Source organism: Vanacampus margaritifer, chromosome 1, assembly GCF_051991255.1.
Source record: "Vanacampus margaritifer isolate UIUO_Vmar chromosome 1, RoL_Vmar_1.0, whole genome shotgun sequence".
Classification (NCBI taxonomy): Eukaryota; Metazoa; Chordata; class Actinopteri; order Syngnathiformes; family Syngnathidae; genus Vanacampus; species Vanacampus margaritifer.
This window is the reverse complement of record NC_135432.1, coordinates 33,170,067-33,196,269: the sequence shown is the minus strand read 5'-3', so window position 1 is coordinate 33,196,269 and position 26,203 is coordinate 33,170,067. Positions and strand designations below refer to the sequence as shown.

General features: G+C 37.8%; 1 protein-coding gene across 1 annotated transcript in view; it reads right to left on the bottom strand.

Moving 5' to 3' along the window:
* The window catches only part of LOC144057673 (immunoglobulin-like and fibronectin type III domain-containing protein 1), a 41,334-nt gene extending 25,579 nt beyond the window's left edge, over positions 1-15,755 (bottom strand). The window contains exon 1 of the mRNA XM_077575506.1: positions 15,628-15,755. Within this exon, the coding sequence (XP_077431632.1) occupies positions 15,628-15,630 (3 nt within the window). The 5' untranslated portion in view covers positions 15,631-15,755. The remainder of the gene's footprint in view (positions 1-15,627) is intronic.
* Between the last annotated feature and the right edge of the window lie 10,448 nt (positions 15,756-26,203).

The following is a 26,203-nucleotide window of genomic DNA, read 5'->3' as shown; positions in this document are numbered from 1 at the left end:
TCTTTCAGATAAAACATTAAACATATTTTAATACACAAAGTCATAAAGTCTATTCAGAGACCTCAGTTCACTCCAATTTCCCCTAACTTGCCGGTTAATTTAATTCAACAAAAAACAACAACAACAACAAAGCTTTCCATTTTTTCTGCTCACAATTTGTGCTCATGTGCTTTGCAAATCCATTATGGATAAAACATGGATATGAAAACTACAGGATCTGGCAATTATTGATCCTGGTCTCATGTCTTTGTGGTTTTGGTGGGCCTCAGACAATTTCAAATTGGGCCCCAACACTTTTTAAAGTAGACGGGGACGGGAATTAATAAGTTTCGGCTTCATCCCGTCAGGTCTTGGAAAAATGAACAAATCATTTTTATTTTTTTTTAAAACAAAAGTTTGAGAATGCATGCTTTGGGTTTGATCTGAAACATGTTTAAAATAGACCAAATGTTAATCACTATTCCCTAAGTTAACCCCACGGATGTCTTATTTTGCTTAAAACATAAAGGAAATGTGTTTGTGTTTATGGAGGACTAAGGAAGGAATACAGGCTCTCCTTCATAAGAATAGTTAAGTAATATCAGACGAGATCAGGAGGGTTATGAATGTATTGTTGAGTTTCTTGTTTTAATATATAGTATACTACTGGAGGTGCTAAAATGATACGACTCACACTTCACTAGAAAAAATATGGTCACAAAGTAAAGTAAACATTATGTGCACACGCATTATTTACACATACAGAAAAGGGAAAAAAAGTTCCATGTACTTCATGTGTTCCATGTCTTTTTTTATTTTATTTTTTTTGCATGATTCATGCTGGGAAAACAAGACAAACAAAAGAAATCCGTTTTAACAGGACTCAGCAATTAGCACAAGTGTAATCAAATGATTGCTGGTGCAAGAGCATGGCACACTTGCTGGAAGAATGATTGTTGACATTGGAAATAGATAAATATCTACTGTATAGCTTTAAAGGGAAGTATGGTGATGCATTTTCCAAAAAGACCAGCTTTTGATACAGATGAAAACTGTGGCTTCAGACACAATGTGTTTTCTCTCGCACAGCCATAAGGACCACCGTAGAAGCTGCAAGCACATGGCCCCAATGAAGCCAGTGTCCTGCCATCCTTGTCCTTCCACATGCAGTATACCTCTAATTTATCTGAACAGCCTCTTGAGTGAGCTTGATCCCAAATAAACCAGCTGTATTAAGAATTAAACCCCTTTGGCTCGCTCTCCTTATATTGATGAAATGTCACGCTCCATAGCTTTCATTCCAGTTACTGGGAAGCGGGAGAGGAGCCGCAGAGGTGCTAACTCGCCTGCCTGGCCTGCCTCCCTTTTGTGCAGATTGCTCTGTGGAGAGAATCAGTGCATCAGCTGAGGCCTTGTCAGTCACTCATAAACAAGGAGTAAAGATAGCCTTAGCTGGCCTTCACCAGCAGTAAATCTGAAATCCCAGCCATTAAATGGTCAGAAATAACTTATCAGGCTAGTTTCAATTTATTTATTTTTATTTTTAAAATAATAGACAGGTCATGTCTGAGACTTCTTCAGTGTAGTTTGTTCACCAAAACCTTTTTGTTTTTTAACCAGTTGAAAAAGATGTCTTAATTTGTCCAGCCAAACTGCTTTGTTGTTGTCTTTTATTTTTTTAATTAAGAAAATATTTTCTTGCAGGATCCTGGATAGGCTCCAGCACGCCCGTGACCCTCCTGAGGATAAGCCGTTCAGATAATAGATGGATGGATGGACTTATTCGTCAACAAGATGTCCTGGGTGTAAACCAGGTCTGTTTGTTGTCGGTTTATTTAGGTATCGTAGTTCCTGCTTATATATAATGATGTACTGTATGTGCTGTTTCTCAATAAGCACTTGTCATTGACTGTTGGCGTCAATCATCATCATCATCATCATCATCATCATCACTCTAACCCAGTACTTCACAAATAAGAGGGTATGTGTAATCTCAGAGAACATGTTTTTTTTTTAACCGTACAAGAATAAAGTGTAATCGGACATAAAGTGTAATTGCACATCAACTCCATTAGGTGGCAGTGGCACTCTCATTTTCTAAGCATCTGGAAGGAGTATTAGCTCATCTGCAGAGATGTACAATTTTTTGGCAAATTATGCTATTTTTAGTTGCCACGAAGAGTTGGCCGCAACATGTTTTCTTCTTCCTCAGGGGGGGCATAACAAGAAAATAATTGTAAAGCACTGCTTTAACCCTATACAAACCCCAATTCCAAGCATTATTTGAAAGACTAGCGGTAGATGCTGTCTATGTCACACTGATAATGTAATAGAAAAATATGTAATGTATGAAAATAACCAGTTATTTAGATTTGTGCTGCATACAGTATGTGGAAGTGATGACATTAATTGTAATTCATTAGATTATTAATATAATTATTGGGGATGTAACGATAACGGTAAAATCGTGATATAGCGATATTAAAACTGCCACAATATCGTCGTCGTCATGTCACGATATTAAAACCAACACATGTATTAAAAAGTTAAAAATTAAAAAAATGATTTCCATTTGTGCAGTTCTAGCACCCTCTGGTGGCTAGTTTTTTTTAGTGCAGTTTAATTTTCACAAGGCATGTTTTAGCCCTTCTATGTTTAAAATCCACACTAATGGTAAGTTGAAGGGGAACATAATATGCTTGTGAACCAAGTCAACACAAAAATTTTAGCCTCAAAACAAGTGGAGTGGTGTGTGTGGGGTCATTGATAGAATACTCAATTCTGAAAATACATTTTTGTGACAACCCTGGTTATTAATTAAGGACATTAATTTATGTGAAGAAAATGGTCATGTTAATGATTTCTCACAATCGTGAGGAAACATAAATACCAATATAGAGCACTTTATATCTACAAAAGTCTTCCATTGTTTACATTTTCAAATGATCACTTATACAGTAGTCCTAGAAAATCACGATGCCCATCATTGGTGACCTGTTTTTGGAACAAGCCTGCGGGCTACTCATGGGATCCTTGAGGAATACCTGGTGCCTGTGGGCACCACAATGAAGACCCCTGATCTAGGGGTTGTAAAATAATAATAATGATAATAATAATAATAATAATAATGAGTAAAAAAAATTTATAAAATAGAATCACTGATGGGTGTGTGTTATTCATAGGATTTTACAGTATCTATATTCACAGTACAGTGTATCCTATTGAAGTCTAATACAATGCACTCGTATGTACATTTCCAGAACCGTTTCAGTAATCATTTCACATTTGCTTTTATTTAGATTAATTGATGGCATGATTTTGGCTAGCTGGAATATCATGTTACAGCTTAATCATATTAATTGTTAAGCATGACCACTGCCCGGACCTCATTTCTTTCTAGAGCTGCACCAATCACAACTCAAACATCTTTGATTGCTTCAGTGTGTCAGGTCAGGTGATCGTCATGTCTGAATATATATCTTCACGACATATACATTATTTAGTGACTTGTGATCATCATCAACATCATCATCATCCATACCTGTAAGGCGTGTTTTTCCACTGGATTTTTATTATGGTTTGTCAAGATCCATAATTGTAATGAATATTCATGGCATATTTTATTCGGTTTAACATATATTTCTATGCCTCCTTTGATTTTTTTTAAAGCCCTACCAGTACCAACTGGTTAATTTATACCAATATACTTTTTTAAATAACATTTTCAAAAAAATCTTTCACAAGCTTTACTTACAGCGCTACTTATATTTGAAAGGTAGTTGTATTGATTAGGTTGGAGATGTCAATAAAAAAAATCAATAAAGTAACTAGACATGGATATAGTATTTTAATGTGGCCCAGCAGATCTATTATTTATAGATTGAGAACAATGCAAGGGAGAACCTTAAGTGCTTACATTATCTTGGTGGCCCATCTTATCCTCATTATTCTTAGCTCAAAAGATTCCAGTCCTGATTCATTCCCCTCCCTGACAAATAATCTGTGTGCTTGAAACACTCAGGCACTCTTTATTCTTGCTTATGTGTGCACACTTAGCAGCTAAATTTGAATCCCAATTCTTATGAGTCGGCCAATCACATCCAAGCACTCATGCCGCAGAGCTTACACAAATGCTGACTAACATTCAAGGCACATCTTCACTACAAAAAAGCTTATATTTGAAGGAGTATTTAAGATAAAGCATTAGTATTTATCCAGTGACAATAAGCATATTGAAATGAGAATTGTTCTCAATATGGCTGAGGATTCGATATTTTACATAGATACATTCTTTAAGGGCTCAAGTGGCACCAAGTGCAGCTAAAGTTTATGCTGGTTATTTTTTTATTTTTTTTTTTAATTACAATTAAAACAGCATTAGAGCAGAGTACATAACATACACAGTTGTTTGGTAACACAAGGTTGAACTATACACAGTAATTCATTTCAGATTGGCTGCTGAAAATCAAATCCATTTTTTTCCATCTTTATGTCCAATTCATGTTGTAATAATAACGGTGAATGCCTTGTATCACTAAATTATGTATTATTAATTTTAGACAGATGTACTTATGTGGGAAAACTGATTTGGTTGCTTTCCCTGTTAATTCCACTTGATGGCAGTAGATTTCCTTCATTTGCAATTAATGTCACAGCACAGGTCAATGTCTACTGTCATGCAACATGCATTAACCCGTTAAAGGCTTTGCATTTCTTGACTGGACACAAGAAAAGAATGTAAATGAAGGGCAGTTCTGTGCCCAGGTGAAATGAACAGTTTTTGTTTTGTTTCCCCCTGTGCATTTACACATTTGAGTGTAACATTCTTACTGTGCATTTTGAACTGGACAAGACAAATTATAATTACAGCAACAACGCTTAATACCCACTGAATGAAAATGTATCAGTGATAATATTTCTATTTGGATTGCAGGCTATTTTCAGATCACTGAATGCATTTATTTATTTTTCATTTTGCAGGATATGAGAAAAGTGCTATATGATGAAGAAATGTTTGTGTAATCATTAAAAAAGGCTCTTCTGGGTTGTGAGATGGTCATTCTCTGATAGTAGCTCAGCAACTGAATGTGACCTGGTGGCGACCTTACACCTCCGGCAGACAGTGTTATCTAATATAAGCACATGCTAATTCAGTCAGAAATGACTACAATGTTAGCTGTCCGACAATGATCAAATGAGAGTTCTCCAAATGTCATCTGCTGTAAAGTGGTGCCTTGACTTGTGAGTTTAATTTGTCACTCTTGTAGCTCAAAACACTTGAAAGAACATGACTTTCCCCACTGAAATAAAACGAAATGCCATTGTACTCCTTCTTGTGTGCGTGTGCCTTCGCCACCAGGGGGCAGTATGATACAGACAGATACACAAAAAATGAAGCCACTCAACTGCTCCTTTTTGTTTTTGTTGTTTTTTTTGGGAGTATTTTCGTTGTATTACACAAGCGCGTACAATTTGGATGTATGTGGAGGTCTGCTTGTAATACTTTGCAAACCTCTAACTGCTGTAGATTTTAGCAAATCAGTTTCTTCTTCTGCCATGTTGAGGACTATCAGCACACCTATCACCACAGCTGGGTAAAGTAGCCAAAAATTGCATTCAAGTAAGAGTAGCGTTACTTCAACATAATATTGCTCAAGTAAAAGTAAAAAGTAGTCATAAAAAAAGCACTCAAGTACAAGTAAAAACGTATACGCTGAAAAGAATACTCAAGTACTGAGTACCGTATTTTCACGACTATAAGGCACATTTAACTGTAAATGTTGTGCGACTTCGGTAAGCGACTCGCTTGACTGTCTGTGTGGGAGCACGACCACTGATTTGTATATATTACTTACTGGATAGCCGATAGGCCAAGACTTTTGAAGCCGAAAGGCCGCCATATTACTCCTTCCAAGAAACGTTTCTCAGCATACAATCCTATACGTTTACAATATTGAAATTGGAAAACATTTGAGACAGTACTTAGTAGAAACAGCTTGATTTATGATGTTTTAAATTTGTTAAACATATACAAGAGGACTACAGACATTTTACAACTTGCCCTAAATACATGTAAAAAAATATATATGCTTAATGATGTTTACAGGAGGAAACTTGTATATATTTTTTTTATTAAATAATTATAACTGTAATTCAACAAAAGATGCCTCTGCCAAATCTAATATTGGGGTCTAAAGAACTGATCGATAAAAAAAAAAGGAAATCTTCTTCTTCTTATTTTTTTTTTTTACACTCCGCCACAACCCCTGCCTTCGGCCCTATACTAAGAGCCTACGAGCTGATGTCTAATCTGTACGTATGGGATAGATGCCATGGACTTCCGAGTTTTACACATCAGCGCAGTTTCCGGCCACTGCTGGCCGCGTTCCAACACTCGCACCCCCATCCCTGCGCCCCCCAACCTCTTCTCGGCTATCTGAAATGCTTCGGACACTGAGACAGACACTACACACTCGCAGCCTCGCACCCGTCGACAGGAACGTGCAACCGAGGGGCACAAAGGTGGAAGTGCAAGTACTGGGACGCGGCCCACACGTCGCAAACCGTAAACGGAAACAAAGTTGATGGGTGAAAACTCGGAAGCCGGAAGTCCCGCCTCCTTCGTGGCATATAGTCCATAGTTTATATAGTAGTCTGCTCGCGAGATGGGAGGAGTAAGCCGCCCTATTGCTTCAACGGCTTGCGCGGGCATGTATGGTCTATCGGCTATATGTAGGTAATATATTCATATCACTGCTGCCGACAGACAGCGGAGCAGTGCCGACATATTGCTTATGCCCAGGAAATCTGGCCCTGGTTGAGGACTAGCAGGCGTGAGAACCCGGAAGATTCAACTAACAGATGATGTGAGTCTATTGGGTTCTCGTGCCTGCCAGTCTGAAACCAGAGCCGCATTTCCTGTGTATAGCCTAAGCAATGTGCCCGCGGAAATGCTCCCGCACAGTCAGACAAACAGAGCGCTTACATGTAAATAGGGCAAATCTAATGTAGGAATGGGGCGGCGGGTAACGACTCGCGTGTAGCCCAATATAGCGGAGTAAGAGTAATGTTCCTTCTTCACACATCTACTCAAGTAAAAGTAAAACGTATTGTGTGGTAAAACTACTCTTAGAAGTAAATTTTTTTTAAAAAGCGGAAAACGTAAATGAGAGGAGCCTCGTTGATTGGCAGCGAAACAAGTTGTCTGTGTTCACGCCCACAACAGGACAACATTAAATGTGCCACGATGTGCCAACATACAAGAACTTAGTCTAAGACTTCTCCAATCCTAGTCTTTGAGGGCCGTAGTCCAAAAGCTCGGCAGAAGCCTGATAATAATGATCCTGAGCTTTAGAATCACGTGTGTTGGAAGAATTGAACGTCTAAAACGACTACCCTTAACTACAGTAATCATTGAACGGAGTAGGAAGAGCAAGTTACTAAAATTTTGCCAAGATTTTTTTTCCCAGTCATATTTCCATATTATAACTGACACACTTAAATGTTTGTCTTTTAATGCAGGCACAGACTGGTCTTAACAAGGCCACTGAAGGGAGAAGAGTTGAGTCTACAGTACTCATGGAACGTGATAGTGATCTTGTAAGCACATTTAATTGTAATTTATATTTTTGTTGAAATACAATATTGATGTTAGAAGGAATGTTAAGGTATTTCAAATTGATACAATGCTAAGCGTGATGTTATACATCCCTATTAAAGCATTGTGAACTGAAGTGGGCTGTTCTGAGCTGTGAAACTCCAGGGCTGAAAATAAGTCCCACTCCAGCCCTGCCTGGAGGAAATTAAAAAATGATGATGCAAATGACCACATAGACTCAAGGAAATGAAAGTTTCTCTTTGAATCTGCTTCCATTTCCATTAGTAACTGAGAGAGCCAAACACTGCTGATCTATGCCAGGGGTGGGAAATTTGTTTTCTAAAGGGGGCAATGTGAAAAGCTTGTACAAGGACCATGTCATCATGTTGAACTCAATTGTGTTCCATTTGAATTTTTATTTATTTATTTAGAACATAAACATGTGTTGATTTAACAAGCTATTGTGCATACTGTATATGATTTATGTTGTTATATTTAGGAAATAAAAGTGTAAAGATTTTAAGCATCGTTAACATGACATATTTACACATATGATCACTATTTAACTAATTCACTGCCATTGAGGCTATAGACGTCCAAAAATGATTTGAACTATTTCTATTAGTTTAACATTTTTTTCCACTTTTGTTAACAGGAGTATAAAAACCTAGAAAAAAAAATATTGTACATTTCGAACAGATATAACATTTGGGATTAATCGTGAGTTGGACCTATTGAAGTCATGCGATTAATTACAATTAAAAATTTTAAATCGCCTGACGCTTCTAATTTTTGATAATCTTTTCTTTCTTTAAAAAAAAAGATTATTTAAAAAATGTTAACAAAAGTGGAAATTTTAAAATAATAGAAACAGTTAAAATGAATTTTTGACGTTTATAGGCGTCAATGGCAGTGAATGAGTTAATCAACATTTACAAAAGCATGTCTACAGCGTGCATCAATATTTGTGCTGACAAGAGTATCAACCACTATCTTTACTCCCCCAGAATCGTCTTACTGTCTCGTCTTTGTGTTTCTGAGACTTATTGTGTGATATCTAAAATTACAATCAACATTCCGTCAACATCAGCTGTCATCATACTCAACCAAGGAGATGGACTAGCCTTTGTATTGACTTTTTTAAAAGCTGTTTCTTTGCCCAATGTGTTGTGTGTGATGTCTGTGCTGCGTTTGTGGCTACCAGCGTTTGACCTTAGGAGTCAATTGGAGTAGCAAGTTACAAATTGTGATTCTTATATAGCTGTTTATATAGATTTTTTTTGTTTATTTTTACCATATTTTTTATTTGCCCATGACTACGATATGCATTTAAAAATCAGTTACCTTTTGTATTCTGCATTATGTATGTTTATCCTGCCTTGTGAATTTTTACAGCAAGTGGGCTGTCAAGGTGAATACAAAATTGTTTTCATCGCGATACTTACGATCCTAAGGGACCATATTCTAATTTGGAATATGGAAGTGGTGCTGTTCTCATTAATTTATAGGATAAAATTTTTACCAAAACACATGTCCATTAATAATAAAACCATTGACTATTTCCCAACCCAGCATTGTATAGTATATGCTTTCTCTCTAACCATTTGTTGGGGATGCTAATCCTTTAGGCTGGAGGCATTTCTTAAACTAATGAAAACTATTAGGTCATATTATTAATTTATCATGGACTCATCAATGGTAGTGGCTGTGAATTTTAAATGATGACTAAATGAAGCCGTTTAAATTGTTGATTAATTTGTAAAGAAAGACACCAGCATTCACTTACCTTGGACACTTACGGTGAAGAGGTAACTATTTCTAAAGTTAAACAAGTTCATGGCTTTATCAGTGGCAACTGTAAGGTAAAAATGGTTGGATTCCCTTTGCTGAAATAAGAACTTCAAAGGTCAATATATTTTGTTTGAAATGTATTTTTTATTGGCAAGCCGTTTGTCAACTTGAGCAACAAATAAACAGTTAAGCCCATCAGTTGTAGACCTAATGTGTGGTCTTAGTGGCTCTTTATCAGCTCCATCGTACAACAGCTCAAGTTTGAGTGAAACCATGACACTTAAACGTCCACTTAACATTAAAAAAAAAAAAAAAAAAAGGTTGGCAAGAGTCGAGAACAGCTATCAGTCTTTGAACAACTGCTTAACTGCATTGCGGCAGAAGATCCATTTAACGCAGACGATGGAAGATAAGCCATCTGACTTTCTGGGCCCATAAAGATTAGTTTTGTTGTTGGATTAGTTTAAAAGCTTTATTATAAGAGTCTATAAATTGCAAATGCAGAAAAGAGCTCCATGTTAATTGTCATGTCGCGACTTTTAAACAGTTTGAAACATGGCTGATAGAAAATTATTCAAGCTAAATCCAGAGCAGTCAGAGAGCATCGACCATCACAGTGACAGCAGAAATAAAACATTTTTTTTTGGTATGTGTGCAGTTAGTAATATACAAAAATTGTTTAAACAATGTTATGAAGCTTTGGTAAGTTTGTTGGGAAAATACAAAACAAAACTAGTTCGCTTATCGGCAATTTTCTTTTTTGCCCAGGCTCAAAGGCTCTGCTAAATTTGCACTCAACAGGGATGCGAACATTTGCATGGATGCAATTTCTGCGTAGTAAAATGTTACAGATATGATTACAATGGATTACAATGCATGGCTTCAAACATCAACATTTGATTAAAAGTATTTTCTTAACTATGTGTGTCTAATAATTTAATGAATGCTCGTTTTATCACAATCATGTACTATATGTTAAAGCTACAGTGTGTAATAGTTGACCACTAGATGGCGCCAAATAATAGAAAACAATCAAAGCACTTGCATTTTGAAGCACGCATAGGCCATAGGCTGGATCGAGTGGCTAGTCAAGTCATCTTTATTTATATAGCAGTGGAAGAAGCAAGTAAAAGCTAGAGCAAAACAGAGGGCGACAAGCGGTGGGAGCCCGAATCACGGGACTAAATGAAGGTAAGCGGAAATCAATCCATTGTGTTCGACTCTAGCTGCAAGCAGGGCTAACTACGTTTGCGAAGTTGTCGTTTGGGCATCCGTAGCAGGAAGATGGCAGTGAAACATGTCAGTCTCTTGTAAGGTGAGTCTCCATGTAATTTAATTACCGATTACTAGACCTACAATTATACAGTATATATATCCATCCATCCATCCATCCATTTTCTTGACCGCTTTTCCTCACTAGGGTCGCGGGGGTGCTGGAGCCTATCCCAGCTGGCTTCGGGCAGTAGGCGGGGTACACCCTGAACTGGTTGCCAGCCAATCGCAGGGCACACAGAGACGAACAACCATACTCACAATCACACCTATGGACAATTTGGAGTGTTCAATTAACCTGCCATGCATGTCTTTGGAATGTGGGAGGAAACCGGAGTACCCGGTGAAAACCCACGCAAGCACGGGGAGAACATGCAAACTCCACCCAGGAAGGCCGAAGCCCGGACTCGATCTCACGTCCTCTGCACTGGGAGGCGGACGTGCTAACCAGTCAGCCACCGTGCTGCCCCAGTATATATATATATATATATATATATATATATATATATAAAATAATTGTGCATATTATTGAAATCACCAACAGACGGTGCTAAATAATACACACTATGCCTTTAAAACTCAAGGAATTTAGACTAGTTCTAGCTAAATACACTATACATAAGAATACAATTAGTGCATACACACAAATTTAGCAAAGTACAGAAAGTTATTATGAACTAACAATATGGAAATAGTGCGGCTTTCCAATGTGGCACACGGTGGGCAGAATTTATATGGCACAAAGCACTAAGAGCCACGCAGCACTTGAAGCCAAGTGAGGTCGCGACCACACTTGGGAGCCGAGTGATAGGAAACTTCACCTCGCCTGAGAAGCAAAAATGGCCAACAAGATGGTGGAGCGGACAAAGAAGGAAGTACATATTTGTAAGTAAAACTTAGATAATTATTAATTTTCATTGTATTGACACGTTTTGATCAGATATGCATTCAATTGCAATCAACCTAAATATTTGGCATATTTTACATTTCTGGTTAATTGCTAGTTACGTTATGAGCTGGCTCATCACTTACACAGATGTGGAATTATGGTGACTAGTGGACTTTACTAAATTCTACTGCATTTTATGAATGAGATGGCAGAATTATTGGATTTCAGAGGGCACCTTAACTATTTTAACTAGTGCTGCCAAACAATAAATTTTTAAAACTAATTAATTGCAGTTTTTTTTAATTAATCACGATTAATCATCGATTTTTTTTTTTTTTTACTTCTGTCTCTACTTTTTTCTTCAGCAACAATTTACTTGAGCAAAATCTTCCTCAATCAAATAGAAAGTATAGAATCAAATACTGTTCTAATAGCTTTCTTTGACCCTGAATATAATACTTTTCTTGTAAAATACAACTGTTAAACAAAATGATTAAAATGTCAAGAATTAGTCAGTCATGTTTTTTCTCATTGAAACAATTCTCAGAACTTCTGACTTACAGATTTAGTTCTGCTCACGAGCGCCACACTCCAGCAGCATTTGTTTGCACAGGGAATTTTGCTCTGATATAATATGCAAAAGGTGTACAATTAATATGCTATTTGAATTTGGCTCTGCAAAGTGCAAAAATTACATCTCCAACAAGCATCAAGCAAGTAAATCAGAAAGTAGAACTACCGATAGTTCATGTTTATTCAACTTTTTTTCCCTCTTTTTTTTTGTACGCCTAAATAAAAATTAAAAGAGCAAAGTGTTCCCTTAATTGTTTTGAGCAGTGTGCTCAAAACAATTAGGGGAACACTTTGTTCCTTTATTATAATTTTTTTAGCACTGTATAACACAATCTGACATGACTCTCCTTTTAGTCGTCTGCTGCTGTAACATGTCAAGAAAGAAGTTTCGACTTCCCCATGTTCATCAGATCTTGTCGCAGGTCACATGAACAGGATCACTTTCTAATCAAGCACTTACCGTTTTATCATCTCCAACTGCCGCCTTTAAGCAGCCATAAATAATAAGTATGGCAGAAACTCCTCATCTGTCATGTGCAAACCTGCTCACTGTATGTCTTCCCCTTTAGGAACCATACATCTTCTTTACAACACTTGCCTTAAGTAGGCAATGCTGGGGAATGATATGACAACAAATAATGCTGGGATAATAATGGCCTGCTGATCCTCAATGATGAGGAAAGCAACCCCTCATAAGATACAATTTTAAGAGTTAATTTACCAAACACTTTTTTTTTGGGGGGGGGGGGGGGGGGTAAGGTCCTGATAGATGCCAGTGTAAATCTGCTACGATTTGGCTGAAGGTTACGTTCACACTGCAGGGACGTGATGCTCAATTCAGATTTTTTGTTAAATCCGATCTTTTTATAGACCGTTCACATTACAAAAACAAATGCAACTTGTGAAATGTAACGTGCCCTTGATCTGACTCGCATGCTCAAAGAGCACACGTCGCGTGATGTGCACCCAGGAAATCTCTCTCTCTCTCTCTCTATATATATTTATATATAAAATACAAGTGCTGGTAAGTGTATTTACTTGCTATTGAACTGTACCGTAGTAGCACCAGTGTTTATCATCCATCCCAAAGTTATTTAGCGCAACTGCTGACCGCCGAATTGCCACTAAAATAGTGTACAGTAGTAGTAAATATCATGTACCTCAAAAAAGGCACTGCTGGAGAAAATAGTGCCCCGGCTGTATAGTCCCAGGAAAGAAGTGGAAGTAGTCGACGGTGGTCTCTTTTTGTTGACTCGCTAAAGTGCTCTATGTTCACCGAGGGACACGCCTCCTCCTCTCCGATGTGCGGGACTGTATGAATGAGCAGCATTCGTTCCCCTCTACGGGGTGAAACGCTAGCAAAGGAAACGTTCCTGATTGACTTTTCGGTTTTGGTGTGAATGCAGCATTATGTGTATTGCCTGCATACATTATGCAAATTAATCCTAATTGGTAGACTGTTTTCACGCTGAAGACTTTCAAGAAAAAGCCGTCCAGCGTTACGAACGGACGATCAAAAGGCATTATGGGTTCCTATAAATGAGACAAAATATATGTATTTTTTGTCTAGTTTTATACTTGAGTGTCCACATATTGTTAATCTTCTTATCCGAATAAATATTGCATTCTGCATCTGTGTTTTGATACCTGCCGGTCTCACTTATGTACGCAGTAACTATAGTTGTGAGTCCTATCCTGACAACTGCATTAAAGGTGCTACAATGCTGGTATGCTAATGCTACAAAACATGACTGCATGTTTGCCCAAGACTGGATTAGCAAAGAACAATTGTGTAAGCTCTGATAGTCTAGATAGATATCTGATAGTCTGATAGATGTTAACTCGAGACCAGATGCCATTGGAATTGTCACATCACAGGACAAGTGAGACTGTAGTAAAGTCACTACATTTCCAAAAATAAGGTGTGGTGCTTGTTGAGATCATTCCTCCATGGAACTATTGAGTGTTGAGTGTGTTGGTGTGGAGTGAAGTACTTCCTCAAATTTAACTGTAATGCGCCTCCTTTCCGTCGGCACCTTAAAGAACATTTCAAGTGAAAAATAATTACCCAACTTTGCACTGGTCTTTGTATTAAACAAGAGTAAATATCCCCATAGCATATGTGTGGCCAGGAAACAGGTGAGTCGGACCAAAATTGTCATCATCTCACATCTCACATGGGCTTTCAATAGTTTCAGTTTTGTCGCCAATACATATATTAAACTTCTCCGTAAACCTCCTCCGCCCTTTGGCCGTTAAAGTGCTAAAATAGCGGTGGTTTCACCCGCTAACTTTGTCTACGCTGTGTCTATACAGTCAGTCATGTTTTCTGACACTCAACCATCAACTGCATGCGTTAAAAATGTCAACAAAAGATCTTCCTATAGGGCAGGGGTTGGAAACTCAAGAAGCCATTTTTATCCTGTTTCATAAAGAAAAGAAAAAAACGTGAACCACAAAACCCTTTTAACATCTGAAATGAAGATCTCTCTTTTCTATTATTATTATTTTATTTTTTACATCGGTTTCAAACACCACTGTGAGCAGAGTGGCTTTTTTTGCATGATACATCATATTGTATGTGGCAATCATATTAGCAATAATCTGCAAATTATACTCATAAAATTATATTAAAATGACATAATAAAATCAAAAGTAATGGTTCAGGATAACTCTCATGAGTTCTGGCTTGATAATACAAAGTACAACGTAAAAAGAGATTGTTGACCAATTTAATTGAATTGCTTCAACTGGTAACACAAAATTGAGTTAAGTGAATTTTATTTTAATTTAGGGTTAACTTAATTCAATTGTGTGTTATCAATTGAAGCAATTCATTACAAAGTACATCTCCATGACGCAAATGAACGAGGATTCTTCACAGATAACTTCATTTTGCTACATCTATTACAATCTCGATGTCGACATACATTTCAGCACTCTGTCAAGTTCGATGTGTGGTTGAGCATCTAAATGAGAGGAAGCAATGTGAGGAGGCAAAGGTGGAATCCAAACAAATATTTCATAAAGCAAAAATGAGGAAGCAAACAAGGTACTGGCTGGGGAAAGCAAAACAACAAAGTACAAAAATAGCGGCAGCAGGAAGAGAGGAAAAAACAACAAAGGATCGACACAGACAGAAGGGAAACATGAGACCAATGCTGCATTCGAGGATGGTTGAAAGTCGGATTAATCCGAGTTTTTTTTTTTTTTCAAGTTCCGACCTAAAAGTGTTGAAGGTGAAAGTAAACAAACAAAATGGAGGATAGTGATAAATTGTTTTTTATTTTGGTCCTCAAAACTCATTTTGACCTCCGGCAAACTTGCCTTCTTGCAATTTTGCTTCATTTATTGTTTTTATTTTATTTTATAAGCGTTCCATGCAGTGCAGTAGTTCACCGTATAATTTCATGCAGGGAGATAGCGGCATACTGTCACGTACATTGTGTTACGTGGAGTCATGTCGAATTGTGTATTATTATGAATGAAGAAAGATAGTTTTATACTTGAGTAAATTGTGTTTTACCATTCACGGTCTGTTTCCAAAAGCGTCGCCAATGTAGAGTGACATCACATTGTAGTCCGTCGGTGAAGTCGAGGTACTGGTAAGTGGTATTTCCAAGTTCAAGGGGGCGTTCCCATACACACTTCCTGGTTTAAAGTCGGAAAGGTCAGACTTTCGACTATCCTCGGAAGCAGCATAAATACACACAACACAAAAAATGGACATAACAAGACACACCTGGGCAAGACACAAGTGGCTGAGAGCATCGATTGGAAGGGCAGACAAACACAGGTGGGCAGGATTACGCTTAACGAGACCAAGGGAGACACACAAGGATAACAAAACAAAACACAGATCATGAAAGAAACTAAAGTAATGTTGTAACAAACTCAACCAAATCCCAAATCATGAAAGAAGCAAATAGACAAACCCAAACCATGACACTCAGGGCCGGGTCTTCGAAGATACTGTAAATGTTGTCTATGGTCATACCTGCCAGTGGGCATAAAGATGGTCAGCGAGTGTCACAAAGGGCGCCATTGAAAACTATTGACTGCAAGTGACAGCGCTGTGTGAAAAGAGTACAGTAGATCATCCAAAATGTGGAGCAAAGCATAGAAGGTACTTTCTGTATGGTAATAATTATAATCACGCCCCACCACCCACGCATTTCATGTGTATAGCACTTATACTGTATGCATTATATTTATGGCAGCTACGTAAGTACTTCATTGATTCATGAGAAATTCTGATTATTCTGGCATAATATATGTGGGGAAATTATACTATGAGTAATGCCGGCCAGTATAAAGAATAAATTAGATTGTATGTTCTACAAAAAATTGGCTTCAGCTGGTATTATTAGGTCAATAAAAAGTTGGATACATGCATCAGGCCCACCTACTTAAAATTATGCTCAATGGTATGTGGTGTCAGACATAATGGATAGTTCAAAATTAATTCCCAGAGGCCATTACATTATCATCATCTGTAACAACACGATTGCCACACTAAAAAGCAAGGCATCTTCTGTTCTGCTGATCGTTGTAAATTGAAGAGAAGGTGCAGGGTCGTGTGTTCTTGGTATGTCATTATTTATAAACAGCAACTACAGCTGAAAATATAACATTAAGGCTGTATAAGTAGACAATAATAACTCATTTGAGATAATTGTTTGGAATTGGATCTTAATGGCTCTCCCAGGTTCAGCATTGACACATTTGCAAAGTAAAAGGCAGTTTATTTTAATCAAAACAAAGTTTAATATATTCGAAGTGTCAGGTGACCCTAGAGAACTTTTTTTCCCCGTACTAGAATAAAGTTTAATGGCACACCCACTACAGTAGGTGGCAGTGTCGGGAGGAGATTGGGTTGTGGGGGCAAATATTTTCTTCCTCCTGGTTATCAAAAAATTATTGAATCTGTTATTGACTGAGTGTAGAAGAACTATGATATTTAAATAAATAGCTCCATCACTATATATTGTGTTCAAGTTTTCCCATGTGATGGCCATGCAAATAGTTTCATCACTAAACATTCTAGATGTATTTGCCTTATTTTTAGCGAATAACTGCCCCTTAATGCTGTACCTTACCTTGTCCTTGTTGTCATGTAGCTGATGTTAATGAGGAACGAGTCTTTCATCAGCCTGGTAATGATGTTTTCGGGATATCATTCATTTAAGACAGCATCCTAATATTGGTTTTGCCAAATGGTTTCAGTGCCTTAATTTGTTATGTGCACTTGATGAGTCCTCTGTGGTTTGCAAACGTCCTTTGGTTAATCCTCTGGTAATTCAGTCTTGCAAATATTGATTTCAAGTCAATAATGATGCGTATTGATTATATAACAACAAAAGTCACAGTACTCTGGAGAAGGTTTCTGTATAATTGTCAGGGAGTGAGAATGACTCGGATCGACGGACAAAACCCTGCTTCAGTCGGTTCTCAGCCGGTGTATTTTTTCGAGGCTTCACGTTGTAAAGCATTCATTAAAAATGAGGGTATCCATTAACGACGGGGTGACTGAAGTGCCCACCTCTGATAATCGTCAAAATCCAGTATTATGACACTCAGGTTCAATATGTGAAGGACAATTTTAGGAAAGAATGAATACTTGAGGTGACTCTTGTTTTGATTTGGTGCTTTAAAAAATGTATTTCTTGTGTGTTGTAGTCCTAGAGGGGCAGGCACAGAAATGAAAAAGCTTTTGCTTCTGCCTAAACCCTTTCGGTTGTACATTTATGTATGGAATTTGTTTTTGTCCATGTTGATTTTTTTTTTCTTGCCAATGAACCAATTTTTCCATTTTTCCATTCATTTTTTTTAAATTCATATTTTAATTCTAAGCAGTTTTTACATTTTTGCCCGTAGTGAGATTCAAACACATGTCCTCTAACTCCAAAGTCCTCTCCTTGCCACCCACAATAATAACCTTGACTATACGGTGAAATCACTGCAGCATTCTTCAATGGCCAAGTCAGATCTTAAGCCATTGAAAAAAAACAAAAAAAACAAACAAACGAATAGTGTCCAGTGTTTAGTGTTTTTGGAGTTTTTGCACTGCTTCTCAAGGGCGTATTTAACTGTTTGGGATGTAAAATTGTGTGCACAGTATATTTGGATTTAGTCTACTTTAATAACCTGAAGCATCTGTTGTTGGTGAAATGTTTTGATAGAGAAATGTTGAGAACAAAGCTGAGAATCTTTTGGAGTTGTTTTCTAACATTGCTTTCTTCTTTTCTTATCAGTGGAAGTGTTAAGAAGATGGATTTGATTTCCCTAGTTGTCTTTGGACTGAAAATTTCATCCGAAAGCTATACCATGTGGAATAATGCTGATACTTTTTCTACTAACTGACACTTGTGACTCCACATCATTTCTTGATTCTGATTTGAAATCAATCTGTGTGCATTTGGTACATACAATGTGGTGCTGTTAAGCTGAATATGACAACAACAAAAAATAATATATATATTTTTTTATAAAGGGGTTTTAATATCACAATTATACAGCCCTGAACACAATTCAATATATAAAACAACATGGTGACTTTGGACACCAAGTGGCCCCCAAGGAGTACATGAGTGGCTCGTGATCCTTTACCCAAAATAGTACACCAAGTGATTGAATAGTGTGGAGAAATCTTTTAGATGTGACCATTAAAAATAATGCGCACTGAATTCGGCTGAGAATGGACCGGCCATTCAGGATTCTCCCGAAATTCTCAATGGCCACCACACCTCTAGCTACAGCATCATGAAATAAGGCTCACGGCAAAATACTGTGTTCAGCATTTTTTCAGAACGTGAACAATAGGCTGCTTTTGATAATACTTGTCTTTGAATTAGAAAAAAAAGATATGCAAGTGGGTTAGTATATTTGATTTTTTGTGTGTGATATTGTTCTGTGTGCATCAGTCCCTGTAAATAATTGTAGCGCTAATTTTCTGTTTAGTCAGAAAATTAAATGTGGATAGAATACAACATATTAATACATTGTTCACTTATATCTAGGGGTGTGAATTGCCTTGTACCTGGCGATTCGATTCGTATCACGATTCATAGGTCCCGATTCGATTCGATACCATTAATCCTGATACAAATCTACAAATTGATTATTAATTTTGAAAATACTAATCAGTAAACTTGTACATGTACACTGTAAGATTTGTATGAAAATGTATTTATTTATCTGAAACTTCAGGCATATTATAACTGAGCCACTGCATTTTACAAACAGGCTGCAGTCTGTTTCATGTTTGAACAGCATTTAAATTAAATATTAAGGCTTTAATATAACATGTTCTATGCTTAATGTGTGAATCCTAACCCTAAGTAAGACGTTTTGTTGAATATTTCCATAAAAAAAATTATGTTTAAAAATCGATTCGGCCGCATATTGAATCCATTCGGGAATTGCGCTCTGTAATATCGTGATATATTGCAGAATCGATTTTTTCTAACACCCCTACTTATAACAATCCTTACATCAATAGTATTCCTCTAAAAATGTCACTTTGAATATGAATGTAGTAACATGCATTCCTGGGTGGGTGAAATGCAATTATTTTAATTGCATAATTGCTCAAATATGTACATTAGAGGAAAAGACAGGGCTCTTTAGAATGGGCACTGAGCGTATTTGTATAACTTTTGTACATTGCGGTTATATATTCACAATAGTTGTTTCAACTACTGTCTTCCTTGCTGGCTGCTTTTTTAAAATATGAAATTATAAAATGGCCATGTTTTATCCAAACCTGCTCACGCATGAGCGGAGTCAAATTGATATAAAAGTTTGTTATTTCTCGCTTACTTGGCTGGCCAACAAACACCTGAATCATAATGTGATTTACTTGTCTGCCAGCTACTTTCACAGCCCCGCTATGTGACTTTGAGATGGAAATAAATGATCGCAGCGTGATGCTTTTGTTTTGCTGCATTTGTTGGGCATTCTACGCAGTCTAATGACCCTCATAGTTCAGTATGCTATTTCAAAACAAATATCCCTCTTTGTTATGTTTTAGTGAAAGCTCTGGACTAATGCAAGAGGAAAATCAATGGAATGAAACTAACCATTAGTTTCTATTTACTGTGATGTGATCATGTGGAATAGTACATCCTTGGTCTTGTCTATCTGATACTAATAAAAATGAGGGAAATTAAAATCACAGATGAACATCAACACATTATGTTACATTGTCAAAAATCTCAGCAATGTGTGAAAACCTATGTTTGCATTTAAATCAAGTTACATTTAGGATTTTCCAGCACTTTGATTCTTTGCTTTTTCCACCATTTTGTTGTGGACTTGTTTGTGTGCTTGAGGTCCTAATTTTTAGCCAAGCCCTGCTGTGGAACAGATGGCCTTATATTTGGATCTTGAGCACTTTGGTATACTTAGAGCTCATGGTTGACTCATTGACTGCAAGGTGCTTGGCCCAGTGGCTGCAAAGCAGCACCTCTCAACCAATACGTTTGGCACATGGTGCAAATGTTCTGTCTGTTTGGTATTTGTCAAATACAGTTGCCATATGTGGGTCATTGACGGATGCCCATTCTTCAGCCAGTGTTTCCGCAAGGTGGGCACCCGTCAGTCACGGGCCAGATTATGTGGTCGTCACAAACTGTTGCCACCAGTATCAACACAACTCCATCCCAAAATCATGTTTAATTGCTGATTAAGGATGCTGTCTAGTGGCAGAGAGACACTCGAGATATGACATCATCTCATAGTGCAGTCGCTTCTGCTCTAAATATTTGCAAAATAATTCATGAAAACGGGGATAAGTGGCATGTTTGTTTTGCGCATGCTCACTAAATTTGCTTTAAAAATCTGAAAACATTTGGATGCGAGCCCCATAGAACAGGCAGTGCTGTTATGCAAGGTATGTGAAATCTGATGGACCACAAGAAGAGATAATCGAATGAATATCATTGAAAAGGCCAAACAGGAAGTGTGTGTGTTGGGGTGCTGCTGTAATACGCAGACGTGAGCCTCTGCTGAAGTGTTGAAATGGGATTGCATTTTCCATGCAATACACGTTCCATTCAGTTGATGTTTTGTTTTTTGAATCTGCAAAATAAAATGACATCAACAATCTTATTTCTTTATTGTATTTCTATAATTTCATCAATGCAACAAAACATAATACATTTAATATTGTAATGGAAGGTAAATTTAAAGCACCAACAACCAGTAGAGTCCCGGTAGTAATGTGGTGAGTCATTCTCTCCAGGATGTGCTGCTGCAGGGGAAATAAACATTGAATCGTCAATGTCATAAAGACACTTTAGAGCATGTGTTGCTTTCATTATGAGGCTTATATAAGGCTTTTAATTTATTGCGACTCTAGACAGAATTGTTTTTTGTTTATTTTTGGTCCAATATGGCATTTTTGACACTTTGGGTTGCAAACCCCTGGGTTAGGGTGAGTCTGGATCATATGCCATCTGACTCTTGGTGAGGGAGGGGCACACTTAGGTCTGGTCTCCAGTTAAGTATGCCGGCAGAAGGTCTAGAGGAAGACCAAAGAGGAGGTTTATGGATGTAGAGGACATGACGGTAGTTGGTGTGAGAGCAGAGGATGCAGACGACAGGGTTAGATGGAGGCCACTGATTCGCTGTGGCGACCCCTGAAGGGAAAAGCTGAAAGGAAAAGAAGAAGAAGGTCTAAGCTAAAAATGCCCAGGCCAAGTTTTTTGTCGTTGTTGTTACTGGCCTGTACAGCCATGCTTTGAAATGTTAGGCAGACAACATGCTAACCACTGCCCACTGTGTTGCCTATAACAATATCCTTCTTGAGGTGGATATATCGCCCTACCCTACCCTATGTAAAAAAGAAAAAAGAAAAAAAAGCATGTTATGTATGTGCATGCGGTTTGCGGACACCGTTTGTGTCTCACAGAAGCCTTCTGGACATTGCCCCTCACAAGATAAGTGACATCAGCAATTTGTCAGCCACAGTCTGTTATGTCCACATGCAAACAGCCCTTGGCAACAAAGGGACGGATGAGGCATCTTTTTTTTTTTTTTTTTTTTTTTATAAATCTGTGAGCACTTGTTCAGCTGTCACTATGATTTGAATGTGTGTGTGAAAACCATGCTGAGGAAAGGGAAGCAGAACCACAGTAATAATAATTGCTTCCAAATTTCAGCTGGACTCAGGTTATGACACCCAAGAGACTATATGCATACAGTGGAACCTCGATTTAACTGACCCAGAACCAACAGAGTCTAGATTTAACAGACAGAAAATAGTGTCGTGTCCACTCAAAATGTCTTTTTGGACAGTTGTTTTGAAAGCTTAGTTCCACAATTGGCCGCTGGTAATTACTGGTGCTGTGGCGCAAACAGACAGAGACCAGTAGCCTCCATGTGTTTATGGCTTGTTGTGCCAGTGTTGTTACAGGCATAAAGTCACTGTGCAGCTACAGTAGATCCAGCTAACACACATGCATACATGGTATTTAAATTCCTAATGTGATTTTCGATAATGAGCGTAACCTATGCATACAGCATCAGCACATCAGGGCTGTGTGAACGTCACCTTCAATTTCACACACTGTCATCTGTGAAGTCTGAGCAGTTTTCGTTTCTTTAGTTTTCTTCACAAACTTTTCTTCTTTCGATTTGCCTACCGGGGGGTCGAATAGCTCAATAAATCTTGGCACCAGGTGTCGCACATTAGTTGTGACACAGCAGAAGGATGAAACCCCTGAAATAGAGTAGCTAATGTTGGCGTTATTCTGTTGTGTTCTTTCAAAGCAAAAATGTGGTTGAAAATATAGTTTTTCCACATGCAGTAGTTTTCTGTATGACAGGTTTCAGGTACATATAGTATTGATTGAACTATTGACTCGACAATCTGGATACTCTGAGCAACGTGCATATACTGTACATCTGTCAAGTGTTTGGTTAAATATAAAAATAAAGTAGAATGGAGAAGTTAAGCTATAATTAGAAATGTATTAATTGAAACCTAGGCACTAGACTAGATTGCTTTGATGACAATTTTTTTTTCCCAGTTTGCAGTTTAAGGTGCAGGGTTGTCATGTACAGACGCTCCCCACCTTACGAACGAGTTACGTTCCGGACAATCGTTCGTAAGGTGAATTTGTTCGTAAGTTGCTTCAGTGCTATATTTTGTATTATAATTTATGTTTAAAGCCTATATAAGTATATTGAAGGTTTATATAAGTATGTTTAAGGCTTGTACAAGTAACCTGCATTGGTTTGTACTGAAAAAAACTTAATAAAATGAGAGAATACGTACAGTACTGTACTGTACTACGTATGTTAGAGAGAGAGAGCGAGAGAGAGACACACACAGTATGTACATGTACGTAATAAGATAAATAAAATGAAGTTTAACTTACTTTTGGAAGATGTACTCGATGCTTAAGGAGATGATGGAGGAGGAGGAAGAGGAGGATTTTATATCATGAGAGATTCTTCGTCGTCGCTGGAATCGGCTCCAAAAGTTATTTCCTGCTTCATGGGGACCGGCGTTTTCTTCCTCCTCCTCCTCGCCACGATGCTCAGTCTCCAATGAGCTCTCACAGCGCCAATCGTCGGTATTAGCGGCGGAAAGAAGCACTACGCGCAATACAAAATCTAACTTACAGCATTTCTTTTCAAACATTTTTCGACATACTGTACGCGCAGAAATGTTCGTATGTACCGTTGTTCGCAACTCGAATGTTCGTAAGTAGGGGAGCGTCTGTATATTGTGTTGTTGTAATGCATTAGCTTAGCCACATGCCATGGAGGTTCTGAAGAACAGCAACAATTTTGAACAAGAAAAAGTTTTCATAAAAGTATTAAATAGAAAGTAAATGACAGGTATGCTAATTTGCAATATCAGCAGCAGCTTTATTACATCTTTTCTCAGTCATCCCTTTTTAATGCTGTAATGTTTTTAAAGGATTAATGTGAATTAATGATTCTCTCAGCTTTTAATGATAGATATAAAATAAAATTGTTCTCATTTCACAAAGCTTGTGATGTTGTAAAAGTAAAACAAATTCAACAGACTAAATAATAAAAGTTTTATGTTGCATCTAATCATTTTTACTGGGTGAAGTGAACATATTTTTATTGTAAATCATTGGTTCAAAAATAAAGGTACTTTTTCAAGGGACACTTATGGTTTAGTCACACAAAATAATGATAGTCTACCCCATTGTTGACTTTGTTATGAGTTTTCTCTAAAACACTCCGTAATTAAACACGTTTTCATTGGTTGTTTAGAGATCATATTATATAGTATATTTTTGGAGCACTCTTAATAATTGAATGGCACATTTAAACAAAACCGCGGTTCAAATTTATAAAGACTGAAATGCGGTGCACCTTCAGTAGCACTTCATTTGCACCAGCAGCTAGCTTATTGCGCTAACGACATACCAGTGCAAACATGCCCAGTTTGCCCCTGATTCCCCTATGGTTGTAATAAGCTACACATAGCAATGTATACGGTAATACTAAATACTGGCTTTACGTTAAGAACACTGAGGCAGAACAATGTCAGTTAGCAAGAGAAAGATGAAATTTTTAGAATGAGAGCTTCGGATCCTGACCGAGCAGGTGTGAACGGGACTGTCAGCAAACTGTTATCAATAGTCACCAAAATTCACATGCACATCTATACTCATGCCCACAACAATATGTGAAAACATCACAACGATCCCCTCAATATTTGGGAGTTTATGGAGATAAGCATTTTGCTCATTAAACCACATTAAGCTGTAGTGAACGCCTATGGAGATGAGAATGTTATATTCATCCATCCATCCATTCAGCCATTCATTCATTTAATGTAAACCGACGCTGAGTGTCATTAAGACTGTCCTGGACCTGGGGAGGTTTAGTGAGAATTCTGAGTCAAGAAACCCTAAAATGTGGGAAACTCTGCGTTTTTCCATTTTAGAAAGGGAGGTAACTGAAACCAGAGAAAAGGTGGTAACTCTAGCCTGTTTCATAAAAAGAGGTCATTCAAGCTCTGGTCAGTTACCATAGTAACATGTTCCATTAACCCAACCTGGTCGATTGCAGTTTTTTCACAATGAACCTCTAGGTTTTCTCTGTCCCCGCCTCCTTTCAGGCGCATTCTGATATTTAATTTTCTCATTCATAAAGTCCGCTGCGGCGGATTTTTGTGTAAATACGCCACAAAAGTCACACTTTTGTCACGCACATGGCATGTCCTTTTGACAATGAGCTTATTGATGAAGGTGCCGTATTATTGCGCAGGGAATTAAATATTTGTCGTGAGATTCCTATCAGACCGCGCATAGATATGCTTGCATTTCCGGACAGTTATCTTTTTGAGTGGTACCGTTTCACATCACAGTCCACCACCCACATACACAACTTAATCAGTTCTTACATTTGCAACATTACCGGCGCCGTAGTCATGCGCTCACATCTCAGCATATATTGTGTGTTGCATCTAAATGAAATTAACTAATGAGCTACCATCCAGCAGGTTTTCCCTGTAATATTAAGATTGCAAAGGACTACATATAAATTTACGCAATGACCCGACACTCGAACAGCCTTCCTCTATGTGGAGCCGCTGCGGTGTTGCACTTTTTTTTTTCTGAAGACATGTTAAAATTCGCCATATGATCGCATTTAGATTTCCAGTTGAGAGGGGTAAAAAAACAAAAAACAACGAGGAAACAGAGGGCGGTGCTGCGCACTGTGCTTCCCCGTTGCCATGGTGACTCGACGAATCGGGGCTCCATTGATGTGGACTTTTTAGTGTAGTGGCAACACCAGGTGAAACAACTCTGCGTTGATATAACTACCTCAAATCAGCTGTCCTGGAACCGTTTCCTATCTCAGGGCATGTGAACTCGCTGTTCAGGTTTAGTCTCAGTGTTTGTTGAACATGCTTTGTGAAATGGATCCCTGGTGCAAACCCATTCCTCAGAACTTCAGGCAAGAAATACAACGGCTTCTCCTAAATATTCGCTCACGAGCACGCCTGACATGATGTGCTAGAATCGTTGCAGCGACAAGCTTCCACAGAGAAGTGCCAAGTTTACACCAGCTTTCTATAGATATTATTTGCTTTCCTCAGACTGCCT